Genomic DNA, 27,874 nt, shown 5'->3' with positions numbered 1-27,874 from the left:
AGGCTGAGAGGGAAGAGCCAAAAGTCAATTGGATTCGGTACCGTCCTTTGTTTATCTCCGTGGCGACGTGTCCTCTCTCTCTCTCTCTCTCTCTCTCTCTCTCTCTCTCTCTCTGGGGTTAAAAACCAGGCACGGTGTGGGAGGAGGGTGACAGCCATAAAGCGTCGGAGGGAGAGGGGGGACCCTTATCCCGTTCCCATTGGTGTTAGCTCATTCCAGGTGGTGACACGTAACTGGGTGATGCGACGGATGGTTGGCCCCAGGTTGTACTGCGGGCTTGTTTTCACCTTCACGGTGTTCTTGCTTGCTGCTGCTGTAAAGACTCGACCTGCATGACAAATGTGATGATGTCTGCACTCGTATGATTCAGCCGATGTAAGACGAGACTATGAATTCGAGGCATATGCCCCTACAAATTATATATCGAGGAAAGTTTGTGAAGCGGAGACTTCGGGCTCTCGATGATTGCCACCTAAGCATTCACAACAATCACATCCTTCGGGCCCTTTCCAGGCCAAAGTCAACAATTCCGACGGTCAATGATAACAGATGGATGGTCTAGATTGCTTTGAGTGTATCACGGCGGTTGCTGCTCAGGTGTCTGGTCTCAGGCAGGGTCCAGCTCTATCCCCTCACACGATGGACACATTTGTCGGCTGCAATCCAAATTTGTTTAGCCAATACATATATCAGGCTCTCAATCATAACGTATGGAAGCCATCCTGTGCTGTGGCTTGCCATCTAAGTAGGCCATACGACGACACAGTCCGCCATTGATGTCGGATTCGCCCTTTGACTAATCTTTTGTCCCACTTCAAGTCCCAAATGCTCAACATTTGATTGATTTCGATAGACTTTATCGTCTCGTTGTCTCTTGGACTGTACGCACTCAATTTCCCAATCCTGATGATCAAGTTTTCTCAGAAAACATATTTGATATCTTGATCTGTGCATGGCATCCAACTTCAACGGAAAAAGAAAGAGTCATGAACCCTGCAACCACATTGAAATCGTGAAGAAGAAGAAGAAGAACGGGAGTGCCGTAGTCGATGGTCGTCCTAAGACTTCCTCTGTGTTTCGGCCAATGGTTTGCTGCCTGCACAGCACCGTACATACGTTGGGATCAAACCCACTTGTCGTCTCCCGTCTCCGCCTCTGAGGCTTTCACTGTTCGTGACGTGGCTGCTTGTCTTTTCCCAACAACATCAACACCACTGTCGCATAATTGCTGGACGCATCCACCGTCACCAACGCCGCTAGCGTACCCTCTACGTTCATCACTATGGATAGGAAGTGTGTGTATGAGTGTGCATGGTAGTGTGATTCACCCTCAACCACATATAGGTGGTGAAGGGTTATTTTGGTGTCACCTCAATGAAATATCATTTACGAGCATATAGTCGTATTTTATAGTCCTAACTAAGAAATGCAAAGCCTAGGTTTGACAACCGATCGCTGGAAACAAAGAATCAACTGCAGAAGGAAGGGAAAGATGAGAAACTTGACAGTGGTGTATTGGCAATGCATGGTTGTGATCGACCTTGTATGACGACTGTGATAGCTACTACATATAGTATTCGAGCGTCATAATTGCACGACAACAGTGAAGACTGTGAGATCACTGCCCCAGAATCTAATAGATTAATGCACCGTAATCGTCCAGGTGGTTGCCTCCCTGCCTCGCGCCATGGGAGCAGGCCATGTCTTAGATCAGCAAACCAAGGAAATTAAAGCTCATGCCTTGATCATTGTGCAAGCAGGTGGCGATTTCCTTTGTTATTAATTGGAATAAAGAAGTGGTATTGCTAGATTATCTAAAGCTTATTATGATTCGGAGATCTTACCGGTATCGTAGTCATGCCTGCAATATCATAACCCTTTAGATCGGTGTTAGCAGCACTGTCGGGGTGGACAGATCTTGCAATCGGAAGCGTAGAGAGAGTGAGCAAAGTGTGATGAGCAAAGTTGTTGTAGTGAAAGGATGAAAGAGAAGTTTGACTGTGCTTCGTGATGGCGGACTTGTTGAACTTCATCGTACGGAAGGGTAGACCTACGGATTAATGTAATGTACTTGAACAGTAGGGGATCACATAAAATAATTTAGGGTAGACATGCTACGACTCGTTTCTTCAGATAATGCCCGACTTACGTGTGGAAATTATAGCCTACAAACTTTGAATGGACGACGGCTAGCTAGCTTGCTAATGAAGGGACAATTCAGTCGCAAGGAGCCTGTGAGGACCGGTTAGCTTTCATGTCTTTAGAACCTGTGAGCAGAACAAGCTATTGCTTGATTGACTGAGCTTTTTGGGTTTCCCATAGTTGCTTATCATTCCAGTGTTTGCAAGTTATCGGTGGCCAACCATCTCACCAGCTGATGCCTGACTACAGAAACTATGTAAAGTGCTCAAGTTTTAGGTGTCCTCAAGCTTGAAGGTCGTATCTGTCACTGACTTGGCTTCTGGAGAATTAGGAGGCGAAGGTGAACCATCAGCTTGGCACCTTAAAGCAAAACTTGATGACAAACCAAATTGAGTGAAAGAATCAAAACAAAGAACAGTAGGCCAACAATAACAAACGCATGGGAGAGGAAGAGGCTCTCTTAAAAGTCCCTTCCAAGCATGTGATTGGCTTTGATGCTTTGAGATCAGATGCCACCTCTCTCACAAATCTGCATACAGCATTTCCTGCACATCAGTGTGGTGTAGCTATCTTCTCCCCTAAGACGTTTATTTGGGTTCTCTTACTCGTAAGATCGAACAGAGATTTACAGATGCGATAGTTTGTAGAAATAAAATGATTACATTAATGGCATGACCAAAAAAAAAAAAAGAATAAGACCTAAAAATATCTCAATATAAATTATAAATAAAAATTTAAATATTTTTAACTCAATTAAATGTATAACTTTTCACAAATCTAAATGATGGTAAAAGATCATATAGTCAACTCTAGATAAATATATATATATATATATACATATATATGTAATATACATACATACATACATTCATATATATACATGTTTGTATATATATACATATTTGTATCTAAATATGAGATACAAATTTCATTATTCTCCACAGACTTGACTAATTTGCTTATTGAATCTGCTATTCTTTTTTCTGGTTTACAATATTTCCGTTTGAATACTGAATGAAGATAGTAGCATCATTGTTGCACGTTGCACAAAGGAGTGGATAGGAGAAGCAAGAGATCCTCCTGTAAATTAAACGAACAATACTAGCTCTCAGGAAAGGATCATTTCCCAGTTGTATTTATAGAACAGGATATATTGTAGACTATGAAAGAATACAAAAGAATTCTGTCCAACACTGCACTGAGAGAAGTAACAAACAGTAACTATACACAATCACATGACAAGAGATCATCCTCTATACAAAGCTTATCGTCTTCAATGAATGGATTGAAGATGGCTTACTCACAGTGTAGATCTACAAGTTTACTTGCACACTACTCAGTTCACGTGAAAAGAGCGATAGCAACACTAGAAAGCTGCACACCATTAAGTCTCGACCTCGCAACTCTTTGTTGATTCGGTGCGTGTGGAGCTTCCTCGTTGATGATGTCAAGATCACTATCTATCGTATTGCTCTGTTTCTTAAAGAGAGACTTCGAAATTGGAGTGCTGAAAACGAAATGCGACTCCCTTGCGATCAAAGTCTGCACAGATTGTGACAGACGCACGTAAGAACCACAGCAAAATTAGGACTACCATCAAATGTATATACAAGAGTGACTTACTGCTCCATTTACAGTCTTGGAGACCAACAACAGTTGTTTCAGATCACTATGATCGACTTTAGACAGTGTCTTTACCTGCAAGGTTAGATTGAAATGTCAGAATTCTAATCTTCAATACGAAGTAAGAGGAAGAAACGAATTAAAAAGGAGAGTACCAAAATATCTAGAGGCAGAGCCTCTAAACGATTTAATGTCTGCGTTCTCCACCTTGTAACCCGCCTCTTGGATGGAGCACCACATGGGGAGGATAAATTGGCTGAATCCATAGTCTTAGATAACACAACTCTTTTTCTCCCCAATATGCTTGTGCGATGAACAAATTCTAAGCCGGCTGGCACAGATCGTTCATGCTGAACCTTTCCTACTGCCATATTTTACTGCCACCCACTCTGCAATTCCAAGAATGACAACACGAGTCAGTGGCCAAGAGTCCCTGGCAGCAGAATCCAACACGAATTCGACAAAATCGTGCAATTGACACCTAAAGACAACAGTTGTATTACGGAAAGATGATTAGCCCTATCGATCTAAAGCAACGAGCAGGTAAATCAAAAGACACCCAAGCAAATCTCTCATCAGACATACCTGCGAACAACTCCGAATCGGGACAATGTGGGCCTTCAGATCCTCTTGAAAACGAAGACTCCTCCGAAATGGATTCGGTCGGATGGATCGACTCCTTCACGGCTTCACCTGACCACCACCATCACCGTCTCTTATATAGAGGGAGGGAACGAAGAAGAGGTGGACTCTGCAGTTTGACCTAATTGCTTTCCATGGAGACTGCTGGAATAGTCGTCGAAGTTCCGAAGCGAGCAAAAATATCCGACAAAAAGCAAGAAATAAAATAAAAAAAGCGAGCCGCTGGTCCACCGTGGATAGCGTCCAACGAACGCGTGACCGACTTCGACGTGGCGGAATCTGGGCGGTTGGCGGAGTAGCCGTTGGGGACGGTAGAGCCGATCGGTACGTCCATTAGATCATAGCCAAACAGGATTATTTACCCAAATCAGAGCCTTCCCTAAGCCAACAACACCCAGTATGCTATTGATCATAGAATCTAAATGACATATCCAACTTATGTTTAATGATAGAAAATACTTCATGAGTAAAAAGGCACCCAAAGAACAAATGTTGATAATAAGGATGAGCATCCAAAAAAACTGAGAAGTTAGTAAATGACTATATAAACAAATAGCACAAGGAACAATCAAAACTTTCTACAAGCTAGACAAAAAAAAAAAAAAGCTATAAATGATCAATTGCATACTGGGTGGTTCAAAAGCCATATGTAGCCTTGGTTGATGGATGCCCTTTTGCCAAATCAACAGTCAAAATCACATCAACCAGCAAAGAACTAAAACACTATGGTTGTTAGAAACATTTCACTTTTGATCAAAAATCAAATTAGAAATGATAGAAAATTTATTAATACAATCTATGTTAATAAATATAGTTTTAAAAGTAAGAGGCATATCAAAAATCTAATTATGATCAAGGACACTACTAGAAATTCCATGCACGGAAAATCAAAACGTAACTCATGTATCATATGATAATAGGAGAATAATTAGTCTAGGAGACATAAAATCATATTTATCATACACAACATAGTATTAAATAATTCTAGATATATTCATAAAATTACTAATTCTTTTAACTTATAAAGTCATAATAGTGAAAGGTACATTCGGGATACCTAAGTCACCTCGTGCCCCAAGCCAAATCCACGAAAACACCTTCCATTGGTCATCGACGATGATCATGAACACTCTTTAGCTTCAACTACGTTGCCACAATCTTCATCCTCAACACAACCATAGCCTTCCTTAATGCCCTCAATTTAGCTACATCCAATAAAAGAGTATCGTCCGGAATATCTATCTAAAGTTCCTCAATCTCTCCAGTAGTAGGAGCCTTAGGTACTGTGGTCAATCTCTATATAATAAGACTCATCATTTTCACCCGAGATTGAAACTAGAAGACTAAAGAGAAAGAATTCTTAGTTATCATGTAATAAGGGGCACATGAAATAAATGGTTGCAACTGTATCCTTTGCATTAAATGACAAATATGCTAATATCGAGTCAAACGATCACTTCTTAATTAAAGCTTTCCTTGTCATATTGACTCAGGTCCTTGCCTCACTAATGGGATCCTCAATCAAGGCATCATCGATGAGAAAAGAGGCTTCAACATCCATGTGTTCATCACGACATGTTAGAGCTTAGTAATTTTTTAGGATGCGTAACACGATCTGTTAGCACCATTTGCTTCTTTGAACCCCTCTTCCATTTCGATTGAGTTTGCCCGCTGGTCATCTCTTTTCTATTTTAATCCAAAGATCAAACAAGTCCTCATCAAGATGATCCCTCTCTTTCTATAGGGCTACAAAGTTGTTCAATTCTGAAGGGGGTTGCTCCATAGCACTCAAGGGGGGAGATGATGAACTCGGTAAAATAGGGAGAAAAATCATAAAAGCATTTGAGGCTAGTGGATAGATATCAACCTTATGACGTACACATCCATATTTAAAATATACTGTTAATAAATTTCAATAACAAATCAGTTAAAGATTTTGTCATTCAAGCATCCTAACCAAATACCCTATTCAAGGGGTTTTGTTAAATCAATTTCGATATAAACTCTAATATATATCTCCTTTTAAAGGTGAAAGAAATTCATCAATACAGAGATGATAACTGAGTAAGAAAGTCAACTGAAAAATACAATCCTAATTCCATTGCTTGAAAGGAAGGATGACAAATTACATCCTAATTTAAGACTAAGGGAATAATCTTAGTGAGAGACTATAATTTATCCTTCTAAGATATTAGATGAAGAACTTTCCTTGTTATCATCTATGGTCCCTTTATGAGCACACTAATAATCACTTTTTAAAAGAAAATTGAAATAAAAAAAAACTTTAATCATATCAATAAGAGATGCACATTTCCACAAGTGTAAAACCATATATCGTAAAAATTTTAGAGTAGGAGGACATTAGAGAAGATACCAACCAAACTAGAAAGCCAAGATTTTTTCAATTCCCAAAGAGTATCTTTATCAAACTCAATAAAATATTTTGAAGAATCACAAATCTGATCAAACAACGAGAAAGATAAAAGAAAACTTGTATCTAGCTTAAAAGGATCAATTATAATTTTTGCTCATGAGAGACCATTCTTAGAAGAAGAGCCATTAGATTAGTCTTTCTTTGAAGATAATAGGACATGAGATGCTCTTAGATTGGATGAAGGAATGGACCCAGACGATAAGATCACAGTCAAAAGAGACAAAAGAGTTTTTGATAACACATTCACCATCGTTAAAAAGGATCAAGCACAATATCAATCTATGGAACAACACCATCCGAAAGAGGGACCAATTGAGTGAAATAAGAAGCTACAGGGATAGAAGACGATTGGTTAGAGTTACGAGGAGTAAAAAAGAATTAATGATAAAAGGAGAGAAAAAATAATAATGTGGTTATAAGGTTTTTCTATCTTGGATTACAAATATTATTATTTTTATCCAATAAAACTTAATTTATGCATCTCTTTTTCGCAAGATAAATAAAATATCTATTAAAGTTTTTTTCATACTCATTTTATTTTAAAAGATCTCTCCCTATTTCTAATATGTGGACAAAATAACGATAACATGCTTGACTGACCAATGTTAGTGAGCAATGTTGCATCCTCTCCTACAACACTTTTAGTTAGCACATCATGGATCTCCATGAGGTTCCTAAGAGCTTAACATTTTGTGACCAAATATTACAATGGTGTCCCATGATTAAAATATAACTAATTAGATCCTTAACAAATGATGCCAAATGAATTGGGATGAATTAATTCTCCATGAAAATTATTCGGTAAAATTCTCAGTAAAATTGAGCATTCGATACACATGTCTTTGTACCCGAAGCCAATTTTTTTCCCCCTACGGACGATTTGATGATGGCCGTCTTTATCTGATCACCGTAAAGCCTCCAACTAATCATTCTATTAGAGCTGACAGTCTCTTCGAAGGAGAGGCTTTCATTGACATTGCCATTCCTCCAAACCGACGAGATTATCTACGTTTCTTCACACATCAAACAGCAAAAGAAATGCATTGCTCGTGGTTTTCTTCGGCAGCAAGCTCGCTAGTCTTGTCAGTTATTAATGCTAGTCTGGTGATTGATACCTGTCGAAAGAAAGATCAAAAGAAATGGCTAAGCCACCAATTAATGGGCACGGCTAATATTCCTTAGCATTTGGTGTTCGATAACATTAATGGAATGACCGATTTCTGAGAGAGAAAGAGAGAGAGAGAGAGCGATAATGGCTAAGGATGCTTCAGCTTTGGAACTGAGAATCCAACTCTGAGATTGTTCGTAGCAGCAGTTCTCCCAAAAGCTTCCTAATAGTAACAAAAGCTATTCAACTACTTGGGAAAGGACTCTTATGACTGCCGATCCTCAACCATAGGACATGTAACCACACTGCGTCATCTTTCTCTTGCCTGTCTCACCTTAATGGTCGATCGAGGAGAAGGGTTCCAAATCCAGAAGACAATCATCAAAAGGAGCTAAAGTAGCTAAATAACTGGATCAAAATATCCATCATACATGTATATGTATGTGTGCGTATACACACGCACATCTTATCATTTCCATGATCAGAACGCCACCAGCTAGCACGCGAGAATGCCGTTCCTGTTCCATGGATCTCTATACCTGTATCTGTATGTATGTATCTGTATGTGTCTATCGATTGTAAGACTTGAGGAGCGCACCGCAGAAAGTGCAAATGATAGCCCGCCAGGTCTTACGATACACCGGCACGTAGCAGAAACGCGTGGTCGTCTCCATGTCCGCCACCCTCGCGCAGGCCCCACAGCGCGAGCAGATCCCCGCCGCCGGCTTGCTGCTCCTCGTCGTCCGCCGCTGGTCCACCAGAAAGCACATGAACACCAACTTCTTCTTCTCTCACAGGCGCGCACACATGTACACCTGATCTCCGCCCTCTGACCTGCTGCGTGCTTGTTAAGATGACTGATCGAACGTGACGAAGAAAAGAGGCATTAGAGAGAGAGAGAGAGAGAGAGGATGACCGGCTCGGATGGCAGGCGGTGACGAAGAAGAAGAAGAAGTCTGTAGGCAGGGCGGCAAGCAGATTCCAACACCGGTATTTAATGAAGGTTGGGGGCGAGAATACGTACAGCTTTCCAATTAATTGCGGATGGTTGGGGTGAGACGAACCAAAAGCCTGTTCAATAAAGGCTGCCTGTCTTCGTGTCGACCAAATGGAATCAGAGACTTCTTCTCCATCTCGCAATTCAGCCGCTACTCTTACCACGAGACACCCTCGCTCTTCCGATCTCACCTTGTGCACCCACCGAGAGATAAAAACCAAGAATGGGTTGCAATCCTCGGCACTATTTAGGCCATAGCTTTCATTAGTTATTGTGTTGAGGAGTTCTCCCCGTCGTCGGTCTCTGCTCCCCATCTACAAGATTTTCGATAAAAGGCGTTGCTGGCTTGATCGAACCAAAGAAGATAAGAAATCGACACTCTATATGGATTCATGCGCATCCGTATCTCTTTCGCATCCCCATCTATACATATTATCTCTTATAATTAATTATTTTTAATATTTCGATCTTTATATTTAAAAAAATTATATTAGACATATTTATAAAAATAAAATATTTAATCTCGTTTCTTTTTACGAAATATATCATATGCTTAATAGTAAATCGAAGTCAGACAAAATCAATACGTGCTTAATGATAAATCTTACGATATTTTCGTTAGCAGAATTGATGGTGTGAGGAGAAACAAAATTAAATATTTAGTGTTCGTATAGAAATCTTAAGATAACTTTTGAAGATATAGGGATCGGGATGCTAAATGTAACCAATTATAATTAGGCCGTGCATTATAAATGAAGCAAGGGCTATACTTATTTTTGAAATATCATTTTTTTCATCTCTTTCACCTATAATTAATTAATTACGAGAATAATGGGGCTAATGTGATCAAAACCTAATATGAAAAGAACAACCAATTAGGTGGATTAAGGTTAATATTGATGGTTCTTGCAAGATGATAGTATTGGTTTCATTCTACAAGAGAATGTTCAGTAGAAACATTTTACAATGCGATGCCCAGCTGAAATCACATTGAGCATCATTGGTCCATAATTAAACCAAAAAACTTGTAATATATAGGTCATTCATATTTAATTATTTTGCAATGGGTTAATACTTGTAGGTAGTTCTGATCATGATTTCGGAACTATCAGTTTTTATTTTAGAATTATCAGTTTTGATTTTTCAAAATTTAAAACTGAATCGGAACCAAATCGTCGATTCGAATCATTGTCTTTTTTTATATATTTTTAATTTAAAAATAATTAAAAATATAAAAAATATATTTATAATTTATATTTTAAAAATAAAATATATAACTATAATTTGTGTAATAACATAAAACAAATATGATATAAAAAAATATAAATTATTAAAATTTTAATCAAATAAATAACCTAATTAAGATATTTCATCTAATATCCTATTAATTCCCAAAGTGAAATTGCACGTGACTCATCACGTGATCCATTGTCCCAACCGAGTGTTAAAACCCTTAAACCTTCCCATCTCCTTCGCCTCCGCCCGCACACTGCGCCCCTCCGGAGTCGTCGGAGACGCCATCTTTCCTACGTCCCTATGAGCAGAACTCCCACGCCCGAGCTAAAGCCCTAATCCTCTCTCTATGAAAGCCCTAATCCCTCGGTCCCTCTCCATCCAGACCTTCTTGCCGTCGCCCCTCTCCTCTCCTCGCTTCTCCGTCTTCTTCCTACACTCCGTCGCTGGCGATGGACCGCCGTCGCGGAGGCCGCAATCCCATATCTTGCCCTCCTCGCCTGCCTCTTCCTCCCAGTCTTTTGCTTCTCCTTCCTCTTTCTCCTCCTCCTCCTCCTTCTCGACGAGGCATTACGAGGAGGAATGCAAGAACGTGAAGGTCGCAGTGTTTTGGGACTTCGAGAACTGCAACATTCCCGTTGGCGTCAATGTTTTCCGGGTGGTGCACCGGATCACGTCGGCCTTGCGTTCGAACGGCATCAAAGGTCCGGTTACCATTACCGCCTTCGGAGACGTGTCGCAGCTCTCTCGGACCACTCAGGAGGCTCTCGCCTGCACCGGGGTCTGCCTCACTCATGTGCCACATGGTCGGTTCATTTTTTGTGCTCATATTTGAACATCCACGCTCAATTTCATGCAAATTCGATCCTGTTAATAGTCGACATGTTATTTTAATATCCGCTCTCAATTTCATGCAACTTCGATCTCAATTCCAGCGCTAAAATATTCAATCATTTAGATGATGAATTGTTCATCTAGAAAAATTATTTAAAATTCTTTACTTTCAAGTTAATTGGGCAGTTTCTTTGTATTCTTTTTGTTTCTTTATGTCACAAATGTTACTTTTTAAGCTGCTTACTTCCTTGAAATATGATTATGTGAAAAAGGTATAAAAAGGTCACGGTTCATGCTCACGTTGTTAAAATAAGTCTTTCACTCTATTTGTGAAGAGTTTGCTGATTCTAAAGTGTAAGAATCATATGAAGTTGTTGTGAGTCTCTCTTCTTTATTTTTCTCTTCTGTTCCTGTTTAAGCGTTTGAATCATTTGGTCACCACAAAAGGCAGACCTTTACGCCTTAGCATTCATAAGTAAAATGTTGGACAGGAGTATTTCCTTTGCTATTGCTAGTTTTAGTATCTTGCTAAGCAAGAAAATGCCAGCAGATGATTCATTTCTCATCCCATTTTCTTATTTTTTTTATAAATGTCTCTACCATTCATAAAAATCTGCAATTGTTGTGCATTGTAGGTGGTAAGAACAGCTCCGATAGATTCTTTATGGCTGATCTTGTCTATTGGGTTTCACAAAACCCTCCTCCTGTCCATTTCTTTTTAATATCGGGGGACAGGGACTTTGCAAACATCCTCCACCGGTTGAGGATGAGCAACTACAACGTACTGCTCTCCAGCAAGGATGGTGCACCTGGCGTTCTCTGTAGTGCTGCAACATTTATGTGGCCTTGGTCTAGTTTGGTAAAGGGAGAGAGTACTATTGTCAAGCATTTTAACCACCCACCTGATGGATTATATGAATCTTGGTATGGCCATTACAAAGCTGTCCTGGATGACCCTTTCTCTGACATTGAACAGGCTACTAATTCACAATGTGAGGAATCTATGGAATTAATTTCTGAAACTAAGCCTCGCCCAGTTCCTAAGGCTTTAGTAAATGCGATCCGTCAGATTTTATACTCATATCCTGAAGGGTTGAATCTCCCAGAACTTCGAGCTGAGCTCAAAAGGATCAACGCAACTATGGACAAGGACTTCTTCGGGTATAAGAAGTTCTCACACCTTCTTGCCTCAATGCCAAATATACTGAAGATGATACCCAATCCATCTCTTGAAGGCCAATCACTTGTTGTCAGTACACATAGAAAAATAGCAGATTCAGTGCCATCGAGATTTAAGCCGGTTCAAGATGTGGATGTTAGTGATGGAGAGAAAAACGGTGCTTCGAGACAGAATGGAAAACCACTCCCAATTACTCCTCCAAGTAATGAGTCAGAGCCTGCATCTACTATATCTGAGACTATTGCCCATTTGAAAGAGAATGACTCAGATAGTGGTAAACAGAACTCCAGTCCCACTCAGGGACAGCATGCTGTAGATAAGGGGAGCCTACTAGAAAGAATTAAGGGTTTTATTTTTGGACACCAGCACTGCAAAACAGAGCCTTTTTCTCCCAGTAAAGGGAATGACATGGAAGGCAATGCCTATGCTTCCACCTCTGAGCATTCAAACAATACTGCCGCCGAAAAAGGATTTGTGCAGAGGATTATAAAAACCTGGAGTTACCGTAGCAGTGGTCAGCGTGTTGGGGGAACTGATAGCATTTCTGGACTGGACTCCACTTCCCATGAGGATTCTGGTGAGGCAAAATCAATTTGCAAGCCCACTGAGAAGTTGAAATTTGAAGATAAAGCAACACGGTCGAAGCATAATTTTTCCAATCAGCCTAGTACTAGTCCAAATTCAACAGAAGCAAGTGAGTCAATTTCAAAGGATAAGACCATCGAACAATCTGAAACATCCATTGGTTCTCCAGATATGAATCAAAGCTTCTTTAGCCAGATTGCAAGCTGGTGGATGTTCTGGAAATCTGGCAAGGACCAGAAAATTAGTTCTACAGCTTATGAAGAGGTTACCAATTGCCAAGAAGATGTTGCATGTGGAAAGTCCAATAATGATCTGGGTAATATCATTGGTGAGACAGAACCTCATGATGTCTTTTCAAAAGGGCACTTTTGGGATGCTCTAGAATCATTTTTGCTGACTTCGAAGGGATCTGAGCTTATTCTAAAATCGAGAACAAGGTAAACCTCTGTCATCTCTACACAAGTGCAATCTTGGGTGGATATGATATTCAGATTTGTTAATGTTATTTTAAGATAGAACTTTTTTGCAAGTGCTGATATCATAAATTGAAAATGTGTCTTAACTAAAATGTTCTTTTCCTGTGGGATGTGTAACTCTAATGTTGTTTGTCCATAGATACCAGATCTTTTCCTCTTCGAATCATGATCAGGTTTTCACATCCTGATTTACAATAATTTTGCGTCTTAGTTAAATCATGATAGGTGATGGGGATGGTTGATACTGGAGATTATTCTTCTAAGTTATCTAGTTTCATGGATATAAGCCAAGTGATTAAGTAAAGAATAAACATGCATATGATATATTCCTTATTTTGAAATCCATTTAAGACAATTTAAGCGCTAAAGAATTAAGAAAAAATCTGTAACAGTTCTCTATTAATGTATGTTGCTTTTTATATAAGCTTGTTGCTTTCTGTATAAGTTGTTGAATGGAAATGAAATGAGAAAAAAATAGTTCAAAAATATAAGATTGCTTATCATTTTTTCAACCATATTCTTGTACGGCAACCCAAGTCTTCTGTATTCAATAAATTGTCATATATACATATACATACTTGCTGCATATGCATATATAGGCACACTTCCCATGCTTATCTTATGTTCATCTTTTAGATCTACTTGAGCCCTTGAATTGTCATCCACAACCTGATCTGTTTCTACACCCACTTAGTTTACTTCGAGCTATTGACTTTACAAGACCAAAGTACAGTACTTTTGTATGAACAACTTAACCTATTTGTTCATTGCATTACTAAATTCAAACATAACAATTAAACCTCCATATCATGAAACTAAGCACCATGTTTTGTACTTGCATGCTTACCATGACCTAGGATGTTTCATATTCCAGATACCTATCTGTTGGCCTTTGGAGTTGTTATACAAAAACCACAATGTACTTGCATTATAGAATATGCATTCTGGGAATTACATCTTTGTTTGTGTTGGCCTTTTTCTAACTGTTGTCTTTGTTAACGTTGCTTGTTGATTTATGTTAAATTAATATTCCTTTTTCCTTTATAAAGTCATTTGTTTTTGTTGCTTATACCTATCTTTTATAAGATCTGGTTCTTTGGATTGACCAGGCTTGACTTCAATTTGGTTGAACTAGTTAGGGATCATTAAACTCCAATATGGAAATCCTTGATATACTAGGGATTGTTGTATCGGACAAATTCATCTTATATAGTTGAATCCTTGTGGTCTAGCTAGTACTAGTAGTTGTTTTGGTCAATTATAGTTGTTAATGAATGAATGAATTAATGAATGATTTTTTCTCATGTTATGACATAATGTATGTGCAAGTGGTGTGAGGCCACATTTTAATTCTCAATGATGTGTGTGAGACTTTCATCCCTAGAAGTTTTTCCTTGAGCGACTATTGGTATATAATCAACTTTTTCTATTATCTTTCTCTATCATCATCCTTTCCTTCCTCTCTCTTACCCTTCCCCTAACCTGAAATAAAAAAGAAAAAAAGTTACTCTATTTGTCATGAATTTGTCATATATCACCATACCTACAAAGCAAGGTTTGCAAAATTAGCCACATAATACGAGAAATATTAAACAAATATAAAATTACAATTATGTTAATTTTAATTTGTATGCATATACATTTTTTTGTGTCACTTCAATAGAGTATAAAATGAGCAAGAATTATTTAAAATGGTACAAACATGTGTTAAGGGATTTAACAATATAATAGTAAAAAAAGGTAACATAGTTATTATTAGGTGTGGAGGTAGCGGGAGACAAAAAAATCTTTAATAGACCTATAAATAAAGGATGCATGCAGTTGACCCATAATGGTTGGGAATTTACATTGTTGTGGTGGGAGATGCTTTTGTTTGATATCATGCTTCATGATAATTTGTTATTAGTGGTGAAATAGTTAAAATAGATGAAACAATTATTATTAGTGGTATGAGCATAGATAGAAAGAGACTTAAAAAGGTCTTTAATGTAAACTATAAATAAATGATTTATGTAGTTGACCTCAAATTGTTGAGACTTTATATTGTCGTGGTGGGCATGGTTTGCCTTAGCGGTCCGTACCATTGTACCGATCAATCATTAATATGATACATATCGAATTATATTGACATATCAATATGTGGTATAGTGGGACATATCGACAAATCGGTATGCATCGCTTGTATCGGTCCTCTACTGGACCGGTACATACTGCCTATACTGGGCAGTACGTCACCATATTGTCATGGACAAACTTCTAAACAGGATGTTTGATGTAATGCTTATGTATGTCCGTGTCTTTTGGTATGTTCATGTCTTGTACAACATGTAGAGGGACGACCGAAGGCTTAATAGTCCAATTTTAGTTGGGTTGGTGGTCTCTTTAGGCTTGTAAATAAAGGTTGTGTCATGTGGACACGTGCGAGAGATTTTTGGTCTGTAATGGACCATTTTACCCTTTGTTGTGCAACTGTTCAGAGCTTGTAAAGTCTGTTTGTAATTTGCATTATCTATGAAGTGTTTTTCGGAGATGTTTGCTTGTGGATCCCGATTGAGGCATTTTCTCTAACCCGTTCTCTCTTTCGTGGGTCCTAAGGGACATGAGAGACTTCGGGAAGGCTGACCTTTGCGGACGGACACGCAAGGGTGCCGCACGACTTAGGCAAAACCAGCTAAGTCCATGACAGATGGTATCAGAGCGGGACAAGCACTCATAGAAACACTTAGCATGCAAACGTGGGGGACCTATCGGGGCTGCGTTGAGGGCAGTCAGCACACGCGCGACCGTTTAGGGGAAAACGGGCATGGAGATGTAGGGAAAAGGAGTCGCTCGGAGGAGCGGGCATATGACATTGGCATTCAGAGGAATGGCCAACCCTTCGCGCAAGAGACATCGCGAGAACATGCAAGCTTGGAAGAATGTGGAGCGTACAAAGGTTGGGATGGCTGAGTTTGAGTTACGGCTCAACGTTGACAACCATACTTGATGGTGCTCAAGGCAAGCGAGGCGCTTGGTAAGAATGAGACCATGCAAGGTGGAATGAGTTGTTCAGCGATCGAAAGAGTTGTGCAAAGCTCACAGAGGTGAGGGGAATTACTAACTCAAAGAATTCGGTACTCATGCATGGGCTTGTATGCGTACGATGGAATGTTCGCGGCCATCCCAAGGCGACCGAAACTCGGCGCCATGGAGCATTGAAACTTTCTCTTCGGCATGTGAAGGATACGTCCGTAGGAGGCTGAAGTGTGTAACGAGTTCAGCATGTTGTTAGGCCTTGAGTGGTGCAGCGGGGGCTGTATTGACGTGGAGTCGCAATCTAGCAAGTGCGTTTGCAGGAGGCAGAACAATGCACAGTTTGTTCAGCAGATCGAAGTAGTTTAAGGGGATGGTGGTCTCCGAAACGAAGAGAGATGTTGCTCCAACGGGACAATTATCCAGGAGGGATAAGTCTTGGCTCTCCAGAGGGAGAATCATGTGGGACGAATCTCACAAGTTGAGGAGGAGTACCTCAACAAACAACAACTCCACGAAGCTCAATGGACTGAGCAAGCGACGAGGAGTTGTCGCATGATCTCGCTCGAGAGAATGCATTGGTGGATGCATTGCGATATCAAGTGGGGGAGCGACCCAAAGCAACCCAAATGAAGGCACACTGATTTGGAGATCGGACTCAAGGGAGGGCTAACCCGTGGAATGGTGGGCACAAGGGCCACCATCGACTCAATGCAAAAACGAGGAGCGGAGCAACTTGGGTGTAACTTGGCGAAGTACCCAAGCCGCATGAAGGGAGCCAGCATATAAGTTGGAACATGGAGCAGAGGCACAGTGCTTTCCTTAGACAGAGGTCAAGGACATGAACTCTTGCAGAGGCAAGAGTAGGATCATGTTGTTCCATGGGTCCTTCATTCTGACGGAGCGGACTCATCTTGCATGGTGCCGAAGACGAAGGGAGCTTCTGGGCACATGCACCTTATTTCGGAGAAGCATTTGATGGAGGAACTAAGGCGACTCAATTTGCGGAGGCGAAATTGGGTTTAAAAGGCCTTAGCACGGGGCAAGAGGACTCAGAGGTGGGTACTCTTGAAGAATATACCACAGTGTTGCCATTCAAGTTGCCATGAAAGAAGCGGTGCGCAGCGAAGATTGTGCTGGTAGGGGCAGAGGCCCACGATCCAGACAATGGTGCACTAATTGCAGCGAAGTCGGGGGACTTCGGGAGCTACTAGGCGACGGACTGTCCTAGAGTGATGCTTCATCTAGGTGTGACCCAAGAGTGGGTGGATGAAGGTCGATTGCCATAGGAGCGAACAAAATCGAAGGTGGAAGAGACCCTGCGATGTATTGGCAGATGCCACACATGGAGGGTTCACAATTCGAGTTCTTCCCACAAGGATCAGAATGCAATAGAGATGTCACCAGGAGATGACATGGTGCAGCGGATTGTGGTGGAACAGTTCGTGGCAATGCGATACACATGACATAGTCTCGTGAGGGACTATATCATACGGAGGTATGATCGGGAGCTACTGGAAGCTCCACTTCGGTGAACAACACGGTGACAAGAAGGACTATGGATTCAAGGAGTGAAGGCCATGGTACCGCAGAGGCGGGTCTTCCGTGCGTGCATCGAATTTTGCATCGGATGAAAACCTTGGTCATCAGCATATGGGGGCTGTGTTTCACCAAGGGAAAAGTTCGAATGCAAGTACCAGTGAGTTCCATGGGAGGGACTTGATCATGCAGAGGTATGATCGAAGCAGCTGGAGAGTTGGACTGCTCCAGAGCTTATATTCGCTTAAGGGAGCCCGACAAGTCAGAGGACAAGGTCGAGTAAGCGAACGTTGCTACCAAGGAAGCTAAGGAGAACAAAATCGGTGCAAACCCTATAATGCGATGGCAGAGGCCATGCATGGGAGTTGCAGTCTGTCTTTCCATCGACCAAAGGAGAGCTGCTTGGAGAACACAGAGGTGTTGAAACAGGGGGTCGAAAGGGGCGAGGAAGCGACGACGAGTCCAGAGGGACTTAGCTACCCAAAATCAAGTATCAGTTAGAATGTAGGTGGACTCAGAGGAGTGCCACGGAAACATATCTACTGATCGTGAAGAAAAGGGATGCAGATGCAAGGCGACGGATAGTAGGGCCATGGGCATGGCAGCGCCATGGTACCGCAGAGGCGGGACTTCCGTGAAAGTCATTGATCCCTTGCTCTCATGGAGGGAGAGCGCTTGGTCGTGAAAGGGGCCGAGGAGGTAGAGCATGCAGAGGCAATCTCCAGGTACCGAGACAAGGCTGAAGGGCAGAGGCCGAGGAACTTTGTAAGACCGATGCCAATGAGCTTCTCATCAAGATAGCCGAAAGTGAAGGACTTCGGGTCATGCAAGAGTGCATAACCAAGGAACGAAGCAGGCAGTACGCGGTGTTGTACCTTCGCTACTCAGGGGAGTAGGCGGCAGGGTTGATGGAGAAGACGGTACAATCCCAGAGGCGACCAAACCTATGAGAGAATTACTCCAAGTTAGGGTGAAAACTTCCTGCATTCCAGAAGTTCGATGACATTGAGAAGGTGAATCATAGTAACTAACTCAACGTAAGGAGTGCAAACACTTCAAGTGCTTCAGAAGTGTGAGCAGAGAGCAGGCGAAGGCTAGTAACCAGCTCGATGCATGAAGTACAACCTCGAGGAGGCGGGCGAAGTCAAGTAACCTTTGCCTTCTCAACTCTTAAGAGAATGGGCGAAACCGAGTACCCCAATTCTCTTATTTATCCAGCAGAGGAGCTCTGCATATGTTCAAAGACCCTTCGAAGATAATGGAAGACAATAGTTGTCAAATCCTCACCAACAGTGATCAGTGTTACTGAGAGTAGATTGTCCGCTTCATTTCCCAACGAAATTCCAATCGAAAGCGGAAGTGATGCGAACCTACTTGGATGTGACAACTAAGTGAAAGAAGAGTCAATGAGCAAATTTGGTGGAGGAAGGACCCAAAACTTCAGAAGTTTACGAGACGATGCTCGTTAAAGCTCCAACAAGCATCCACCTAGTTCAAGCAGCATGAGGCATTTGAGAGACTGGCGCAGTAAGGATGGTCTTTTCCTTCATCTGGGGGATCCGCAGGAATCAACAAGGATCAACACAACTCAGCCAACCCCACACCAGAGAGTCATTGGTGAGTTGAAGCAGCATAGCAGATCAAAAGGTTCGACTACTCAAAAACAACAGCGGGGAGCAGTTGGGAGTCATGAGGTGCATTGTAGCTGAAGCAGAAGATTGAAGACTCAGCAAAGGCGAGGAGTTGCAGTGTCGACAAAGGCTTCAACGAGGACGTTGAAGGATTAAGTGGGGGAGAATGTCACGGACAAACTTCTAAACAGGATGTTTGATGTAATGCTTATGTATGTCCGTGTCTTTTGGTATGTTTATGCCTTGTACAGCATGTAGAGGGACGACCGAAGGCTTAATAGTCCCATTTTAGTTGGGTTGGTGGCCTCTTTAGGCTTGTAAATAAAGGTTGTGTCATGTGGACACGTGCGAGAGATTTTTGGTCTGTAATGGACCATTTTACCCTTTGTTGTGCAACTGTTCAGAGCTTGTAAAGTCTGTTTGTAATTTGCATTATCTATGAAGTGTTTTTCGGAGGTGTTTGCTTGTGGATCCCGATTGATGCATTTTCTCTAACCCGTTCTCTCTTTCGTGGGTCCTAAGGGACATGGGAGACTTCGGGAAGGCTGACCTTTGCGGACGGACACGCAAGAGTGCCGCACGACTTAGGCAAAACCAGCTAAGTCCGTGACAGTATGGTGAACCTTGATGGTGGTAGATGCTTTTGTTTGATATCATACTTCATGATAATTTATTATTAGTGGTGAAATAGTTATTATTAGTGGTACGAGTAGAGACTTAAAAAAGTCTTTAATAGAAACTATAGATAAATGATGCATATAATCTACCCCAAATAGTTGGGACTTTACATTGTTGTGGTGAGAGATGCCTTTGATTGATATTATAATTCATGATAATAAAACATCAGTTAACATATTAGGGAGAATGTCATGGTGACTTATTTTAAGATTTGGAGCTTGCTAGTGTCATTGGGATGCTCTTTTAACTATCATGACTTGGTTGAGAGGTTGATTTACGTGTCTCTATGCTAAGGTAACTTTAAGAATGATACACATTTAATAGTTGCGTTTAAATAGCTTGACAATGGTGGATATTAGATGGTAGGCTATTAGATGAAGAGAAGAGAGAAAGGTAGAGAGAATCTTGGACTCATTCCAAATCCTCCAAACTCACATCGAGGGGAAGATTGTGACTTGTTCCATTGACACGTCTTGTCCGAATAAAAAACTTTCACTCGTTTAATAAGTCACGATCCCGTTGCAATTCCTTTGCCCCTTTTACATGCCTAAATATACAAAGATAATGAAATCAACAATAATTAAAACATGGTTATTCAAATATTTATATTCTTGCTTTTAGGGGAAGATAAGTTTTCAAATTCATTTGTGGCAAATAATTTTCCTTTTTGATGTTTGTCTTCCATTTTGGCACCTAGGGTGATTCCTTCCCCTTGTTATATTTATTTAATTTTGTCCTCTTATGCTTGATCTAGGAAATAAGGGTAGAAATGAGGGGATGTCATGATGTAACAACCTTATAAGTTTCCCATGTAAGTGCCTTGTAAGAACCTCTATCATATTAAAATTATTCTAAAGATAAAAAGGAAATTAGTTAGATTAAAATTGTACATGTTAGCAGAATGCCAACTTGACTTTACCATTGATCTAGAGGGCTTTAGGTTGACCCTTATTCTTTCCAAACTTGGTACAGATTGGAATGTGTCTCGATTTCCATCAATATAGTGATGGTGACTTCAATTTTGGTAGCAATAACTTCTATCATCATGATGATAAGGATGTAAATTATCAAATGGTAATACATAATAAGAAAATCAAACCTCCGTTTAAACCTTAAATAGGTTAAAATTTGTATATAGAGACAGGTTTTGTGCAAAAATAACTTAGAGACATGCAAATGCTATCTAAGTGTATTCCTTGACGTCATATAGGCCTTCGTCAAGGAAGCCACTCAAGATACAACTGGACATCGAATCTGAAGTGTGCATGATTATGGAACATGAGGATAAAGCACACTAGAATAAACAAACAGAAATTGTTGGAAAGACAAAGTCATTGAGAAGTCAAAGGAATCAAAAGCTTTGATTGGGAGTTGAAGCAACTTTGAAGGATGAAAGTTGGTCGTTTTTAGAACCGAAAACAATAGGCTACGAAAGGCTCTATCCGTAGCCTTTCCCTTCTTGCTAATTGGAGGTAGATTGTGGAGTGTGCTGCATGGCATGTCACAAGTGCTCTTTAATTGCGTAAGCCACATTGTAGGCTTGTGCCAAACATTGCGTGTATGGGGACAATACTTCATATTTCACGTCATGCAACATGCTTTGTGCTACGGGCATGATGGTGTGTTGGATGCACGAGATAAATGACACAATAGTGAAAAAGGTGACTTTTATATTTTCTTTAAAAGCTTTAACAATCCCGTACAAAGCATAAAATTTTCTTTAAAAAATAAGCAACTATATCAAATAAATAAATAATCAATGATAATAAATGCTATTGTTGGTGTATCTACTATGTGGTCAATGAGATAATCTTTTAAGGATTTAATCTCATTTATTAAAATATTTATTGGAGGAGTGAATCATCTTATAAATTTGTTTCTTTGATCTAGATTTTAATCAACTTAACATAGTATGATATACATCTTTATGAGTTTGCACGATAAAGTCTATTTACGAGTGTTTATTTGTTTAGGAGAGATTTTAAAGATCATCCAAATCTTTGATTACGAGGATGGACCTTAGCCTACATGAGCTTTTTAGTGGTAGGAATTCAACTTCTTTGATAAGAGATCCATTGAAGGAGATTTAATGTCGTAATAGCAAATTGATTGGCTGGTTAAGGAATACATTGATTGACATCTATATATATCAAGTCTTATGTAGAGATATAGGAAAAACATAATTCTAAAAAGGAGAGATTCCTCTTGGGATGTGTCTTTTTATACACTTCATTTAGCTTTATACACATCGCGAGATAATTTTCTAGAATCTATAAGCAATATAATTAAGTTTTTTTCAAGTAAAAGCTTTAGATATCTTGGATCAATTATTCAACATGCTTGAGAGATTGATGAAGATATTATATATATAGTAAAAATAGAATAGCTAAAACGGCGAGAGGATTGGAGCCGTGTGTGATCATTAGATACCTTTGAGGCGAACATTTTATACAATGATTTAAAAAGGCATTGTGCCTGAGTGCCTCCTTTAAGGGCCAGGCGATGCGTTTCAAAGAGGCATCGCCTGAGACCAAGGGCCGAGCGCTTCGGCCGAGCGCCCGGTCCAATTAAGCGAATTGAACTAGACTTTTAAGTCTGGTTTGGTTAAATAATGTAGTTTCTTACCTCATAAGCCACCCTTCATGCCCCTGCGACCCCAGGGAACCCTAGCATTGCTTTTGCCTTCGCTGTCGGTGCTTTCTGTCGTTGTCTCCCTCGCAGACGTAGCGGACTAAGCCTTCCTCTGTTGTCGACGGATGAGTCTGACAGCCCTTGTAGCTTCCTTTTGCTCTCGCTTTATGTGTAATTCCTTCCACTATCGATGGAGTGGACCGTAAGTTCTTTCGCCACCGACGAACGCCCTTTGGAGCTTTTGCCGTTGCCGCTACTACTGCTGTTCGCATCTTCCGCCATTGCTGTTGTTGCTGTCTGTAGCTTTTGCCGCTATTACTATTGTTGTTCGTAGCTTCCATCGCTATCGCTGCTGCTGCTACTGTCCGCAGCTTCTACCGTTGCCGCTACTATTGTTCGTAGCTTTCACTGTTATCGTTCGCAGCGCTGCCGTAACAATCTTAAACTAATCTTCTGTTATTGTTAATATTTTTTCTTCCCTCTAACTATTGGTAACAGTAAGTAATATACTATTAACAATATATTTTTAATTTAATATCATATTTATATTTAAATAATTATATATACTTTTATTATATTATATATATTTTTATATTTTAATATTTCAGAGTTTCTCTCTTCGTTTGGTCGAGCGCCTAGTGCCTTAGACATTTTGGGATCTTGGTGCCTAGCATTTTTTAAATCATTAATTTTATATGATAATAGATAGATAATAATGCTTTATAGATCTGAGTATTGAATAACTAAAAAATAACATATACAAAAACGATTGTATTGCTAAGATATGAATATTGAGTTGGACGTGTGGAGTTGTTAGGAAAGATAGTGAATAAATATTCTTATTGTGAACAATTAGGTATCCTTTACTTTGATAAAGGATAAAATAAGAGAATTGTTTAAGATGATATAAACATATATTCAGAAGATTTACAAATGTGGTAGTTAGAAGAGGTGAACTGATTATTGTTAGTGGTATGAGAAAAGTTAGAGGAAGACATAAAAGGATTTTAATTAAAACTATAAATAAAGATTTAAATACTCTTTAACTTAATTAAACATATGGTTTTTGATAGTTCTCAATGGCATGACAAAAGATCGATGTAGCTGATCCCAAATTTGGAACTTATGGCTTCTTCTTCTTCTTCTTCTTCTTCTTCCTCCTGTTCTTGTATCAGCAATATAGTATTCTGTTTTTCCATCTTTTCTCATTTGCATTAGTGTCTTAGTGCCAAAAAAGGAAAAAACATTTGGTTCTGCAAGCTTGATAAACTTTGGTGACATTTTATTATTCTTTTAGTTACTGGTCATGACACTTATCTTACTGTCTACCAAACAAGCATTTTGTTGACTATCTGATGGCAATTCAAATCTGTTCCAGTGCCTTTTTTTTTGGTATATATTCCACTCTTCAGATTTAAACTTTAGTGTGAATATGTTCTCGTGGTGTGCTTCAGGGGCCAATTGGTGCATGGGTTTCAGAAGGAAGGCCTTTGGATCCTTAAAGATCTCACGGAAGCCCAGATTTTTCAGCTGGTAAATCTGATAATTATGGAGAAGAAATGGCTGGAAGAGTCAACTTCTCAGATGTTCCCTTTTAGGCTATCTCTTGCTTCTAAAAGAAAGTGTGGTTCATCACATGTGCTTGGTTCCAGTGGTTTAAGTTCTCTTTTCACAGGCAGAATATCAAAACCTTACACACACAGGCAAGTTGAGCAGGAAACATTGGATCAAAACCCTGGATGTTTTAGGAATGGATTCGACAACACTTTAGATGCTAAGCCACCCCAAAATTTTGTTGAGTTGAAAGCATGGTTTCAGAAAGCAGCATATAAGGGTCCTGAGAATATTGAACCTGAGGATTTGCAAAAGCTTTTTGAGAGCAAGTTCAACACAAAACTCATTTCTTCTGTTTATGGCTATCCAAGTCTGCGAAGTTTGATTGCAGCTTGCTTAACTGATGTTGACTTTTCCCATGGAAAAAGAAAATCATCTCCAAGCAGAGAAGAAATACTATCTGATTGCCACAAACTCTTGCTTGAGCTTTTTGATGAATATCCTGAAGGTTTTAACATGAGCATCTTCAAACCAACATTTATGCAAAAGTATGGCTATATTCTGGATTTTCAAATGCTTGGCTACCCCAAGCTTGCATCTTTGTTACAGATAATGCCTGGGGTGAGGATAGAATCCTCTTTTATTATACCTTCTGAAAGATTCCGCTCAGATTCCAGCTGGAGTAAGCAGCCAATCATCGGAACACTTGATCATAGTTCACCAGATGACAAAAGCAATTCCATTAACAAGGACAGTAAAGGTGATAGCACCGCTGAAGACTATGCATGGGAGGAGCTAGGCCCTTTGTCCGAGACAGTTAATCATGGTGGTAATACTGTTGCTCAGGTGAATGATAAGAAGGTGAGTTATGATGAGGCTTCTCTTTCAGATGATGATTTTTCTGATTCTGAGGGTGAGAGTCTCTCCCAATCTGGTGAACTGGAATCAAAGTCTAAAAGACGCGGAGAGGACAGCTCTCTTCTTCAAATCCTTGATTCATGGTATGGTAGTTTGGAAGGTAATGAGAAGGATCAAGCTCAGGCTGTTGATGGTCAGGTGGATTGCTCCAAGATCAAAACCAAGGAACTCAACCCTATCAATGAACAAAAAGTGAAAGCAAGACCCACAAAACGATATTGTTTTGTGTCGAAATCACCGAATGATGAGAAGGAAAAGTTGGTGGATAACATTTTGGGTAGTCTGAAGAGAGCTGGAGATTCGAAGCTACATAGTTAAAGAAACTTCATCACATTTTGGGTAAGTCTGAAGAGAGCTGGAGATTCAAGGCTACATAGTTAAAGAAACTTCATCTAAATGTTGCTGTTTTAGTGATTATATCATTAGCTTTATGCTGCCGATCTATGTTGAACTGCCGATAAGATACACGGACTTTCACCAAAGCAAATTCGGTGGGTGGTCTGATTCTTGTGCCCAACCTGGCACAATAACCTTTGGTGGTGTTACATACAACAAAATGCACATCGGACGAGTTGATCATGCGGACATTGGGTGTTTTTAAGCAGATACAAGTACTTTCAGTAAGTACACCAGTTCATCATTCAACCTAATTCTACACTAGAGAGATATTCTTTGAACAGGTGGGTGATTTCTGTCTTGAGAGAGTTTCTCATGAGGCTTTTTGATGTGTAATACTGCAAGCAGATTATTTATTTTGGCAGGTAAAATAATTTTATTGCTTACCAGAACAGAGATAACCCACACCAAAGAAGTACCAACTAGCTATAAGTTCCCTCTTCCAGAATGCAAGCCAAACCAATCACAGGGGATACAACTGATACAAACATCAAAATAGTGGAAACAATACCCAAAAAAAGCCAGATGCCACCACATAAAGGACTCTCATCAACAGCTTCATTATCCTGACTTCAGCAGCATCGACAAACTTTGTCACTGGATTGCTGTGAGAACTTGTAATGAAACAAAGCATTCGAGGAACGTGATCTTCTAAGAACTTGAGGGTTAGGCTAAAGTCCCATCTGAAGCAAACTGCAGCAATTGAGCACGCTCAGCTCAGGTGTTTACTTGCAGACATTCATTTGTGGAGTAGATGAATTTCCTATTGCTCATAAACATTGTACTATTTCTAATGCCAAGTGAAACACATATAATAGGACATCAAGTTTTATATGCCCAAAGGTAATAAATAATTAACTATTTTTTTTGAAACAAGGAGCAATTTCAGTTGACTATGTGAGATTGAATGATAACCGAGCAGATTCTTTAGCCAAGGAATAAAAAGACAAGGTTCAATGGGTAATAGCATATCGTCGTGTGACTTGGTAAGTGATATTTAATATATTGATTCTTATGATTTGTAGTGTTGCTTTGTAATGTTAACCAGTCTATTGTAAATTAGGTATATTTTTGTAATATACTCTTAAACAGTTAGGGATCAAGGGGGATAATTATATATTACTTCCTATAGTTAATTATGATTAGTATCATGATCCTCATACTTAAAAAGTAATATTGAAGTTTCCTACGTTTGCAAAGGTAAAATATTTAACTTTAATTCTTCTTATGTCGTTAACTTCGTCGATAGAAAAAATCGCACGTGTTATCACGTACAAACAAAAAAGGCACGAATAAAAAGGATAAAAATATAATTTTATTATATTTTAAATTATTAAATTTATATCACCTTCTTACCTTAATCGATTTCTTCTTTATCTCCTTTTCCAACTTATTCTCATTCGTTGTACCTTGCTTGCCCATCAGACTTGCTCACTCATTGCTCGTCCGTCACATCTTGCTCACCTGTCTATTGTGACACTTCTTCGCTCATTGCCCCTTTTCAAACTTGCTCGTCGTCGTCTTGTCATCCTCGCCTTGGCCAATGACGGTCTTGTCATCATCAGAAAAACTTGTTATTTGTGTGTCTCCACTTCTGTTGTTTGTGGTGCTTATGTTGTTCACCGAGGTTGACTAGTTCTTGGATCTCATTGGATACAACACCAACGAGTATCAAGGATTAGAGTGTTACAAGGGTCCCAAGCAATAATAGTTCTAGTAGAACCATGAGAATAGAGAGGCCAAGACATAAAGACAAAGATCTTATTATTGAATTATCGGAATGATGAAACCTCGGTAAGTGTTTAATTTTTTTTATTTATGCATATTTGTTGAATCATAATATATCTTTAGCTTTCACACGTGGCTAAGAGATGAGAAGCTTATTTACCAAAAAGACAAAGATGGGTTGTGCTAGAAGCCAAGATGTGATTGAGCAAAACTTCTGCCATGTTGTAGCTCTTAGACTCTGGTGAATGTAACAATGGCTGCATGATGACCAATTTGATGTTTTCTCAGTCATGCATTGAACTATATGTAATGATCAGAAATGAACAGTCTTCACTCGGCCGAGTGATGGATGCTTATGATGTTATTTTCATGGATCTCTGCATCATTTTTTTATTATTATGAAGCTTTCCTGATATATAAATAAACTTATCAATCTTCTTCTTCAAAATTGTCAGGATTAATCGAATGGTTCTTGCTATTCTGGTGTACGATTAGGAATAACAAATAGAGATTTTTTCGGCAGATTATTATGT

The 27,874-nt window shown here is 39.7% G+C and overlaps 3 protein-coding genes across 5 annotated transcripts; 1 reads left to right on the top strand and 2 right to left on the bottom strand.

Moving 5' to 3' along the window:
• Positions 1–3,350: 3,350 nt before the first annotated feature.
• On the bottom strand, positions 3,351–4,559 carry LOC135615587 (F-box protein At1g61340-like). Of its 2 annotated transcripts, none has more exons than XM_065114306.1 (4): positions 4,351–4,559; positions 3,921–4,246; positions 3,766–3,840; positions 3,351–3,684 (listed from the first exon to the last, which is right to left on the bottom strand). In XM_065114306.1, exons 2-4 carry the CDS (start codon positions 4,134–4,136, stop codon positions 3,484–3,486), a joined length of 492 nt encoding a protein of 163 aa, XP_064970378.1. In that variant the 5' UTR covers positions 4,137–4,246; positions 4,351–4,559; the 3' UTR covers positions 3,351–3,483. The 2 variants fall into 2 exon arrangements, with proteins under 2 accessions (XP_064970378.1, XP_064970377.1); XM_065114305.1 differs by having other exon boundaries at positions 3,921–4,154.
• A 3,777-nt stretch (positions 4,560–8,336) lies between these two features.
• LOC103989390 (uncharacterized) lies at positions 8,337–10,467 on the bottom strand. The gene is made up of 2 exons (XM_009408217.3): positions 10,398–10,467; positions 8,337–8,739 (listed from the first exon to the last, which is right to left on the bottom strand). Exons 1-2 carry the CDS (start codon positions 10,465–10,467, stop codon positions 8,519–8,521), a joined length of 291 nt encoding a protein of 96 aa, XP_009406492.2. The 3' UTR covers positions 8,337–8,518.
• Positions 10,427–26,529, top strand: LOC103989389 (uncharacterized). Of its 2 annotated transcripts, XR_001978240.2 has the most exons (4): positions 10,427–10,985; positions 11,649–13,215; positions 24,200–25,897; positions 25,979–26,529. XR_001978240.2 is itself a non-coding variant. In XM_018826848.2 (3 exons), exons 1-3 carry the CDS (start codon positions 10,529–10,531, stop codon positions 25,533–25,535), a joined length of 3,360 nt encoding a protein of 1,119 aa, XP_018682393.2. In that variant the 5' UTR covers positions 10,427–10,528; the 3' UTR covers positions 25,536–25,951. The 2 variants fall into 2 exon arrangements, 1 of the variants encoding a protein (XP_018682393.2); XM_018826848.2 differs by lacking the exon at positions 25,979–26,529 and having other exon boundaries at positions 24,200–25,951.
• Positions 26,530–27,874: the final 1,345 nt, after the last annotated feature.

The sequence above is a fragment of the Musa acuminata genome, chromosome BXJ2-6 (genome assembly GCF_036884655.1).
Source record: "Musa acuminata AAA Group cultivar baxijiao chromosome BXJ2-6, Cavendish_Baxijiao_AAA, whole genome shotgun sequence".
Classification (NCBI taxonomy): Eukaryota; Viridiplantae; Streptophyta; class Magnoliopsida; order Zingiberales; family Musaceae; genus Musa; species Musa acuminata.
The sequence above is the reverse complement of the archived record's forward strand: the minus strand, read 5'-3'. Positions and strand labels throughout refer to the sequence as shown.

What these genes read in the sequence shown, in the direction of transcription:
- LOC135615587 (XM_065114306.1), bottom strand. Translation starts at nt 4,136, where the DNA reads ATGGCAGTAGGAAAGGTTCAGCATGAACGATCTGTGCCAGCCGGCTTA. An exon ending in CTCTGCCTCTAGATATTTTG is followed by an intron (nt 3,841 to 3,920) that starts GTACTCTCCTTT and finishes CTAACCTTGCAG; the next exon opens with GTAAAGACACTGTCTAAAGT. An exon ending in CCAAGACTGTAAATGGAGCA is followed by an intron (nt 3,685 to 3,765) that starts GTAAGTCACTCT and finishes CAATCTGTGCAG; the next exon opens with ACTTTGATCGCAAGGGAGTC.
- LOC103989390 (XM_009408217.3), bottom strand. Translation starts at nt 10,467, where the DNA reads ATGGCGTCTCCGACGACTCCGGAGGGGCGCAGTGTGCGGGCGGAGGCG. An exon ending in GGAGATGGGAAGGTTTAAGG is followed by an intron (nt 8,740 to 10,397) that starts GTTTTAACACTC and finishes CGCGCCTGTGAG; the next exon opens with AGAAGAAGAAGTTGGTGTTC.
- LOC103989389 (XM_018826848.2), top strand. Translation starts at nt 10,529, where the DNA reads ATGAAAGCCCTAATCCCTCGGTCCCTCTCCATCCAGACCTTCTTGCCG. An exon ending in CCTCACTCATGTGCCACATG is followed by an intron (nt 10,986 to 11,648) that starts GTCGGTTCATTT and finishes TGTGCATTGTAG; the next exon opens with GTGGTAAGAACAGCTCCGAT. An exon ending in ATTCTAAAATCGAGAACAAG is followed by an intron (nt 13,216 to 24,199) that starts GTAAACCTCTGT and finishes GGTGTGCTTCAG; the next exon opens with GGGCCAATTGGTGCATGGGT.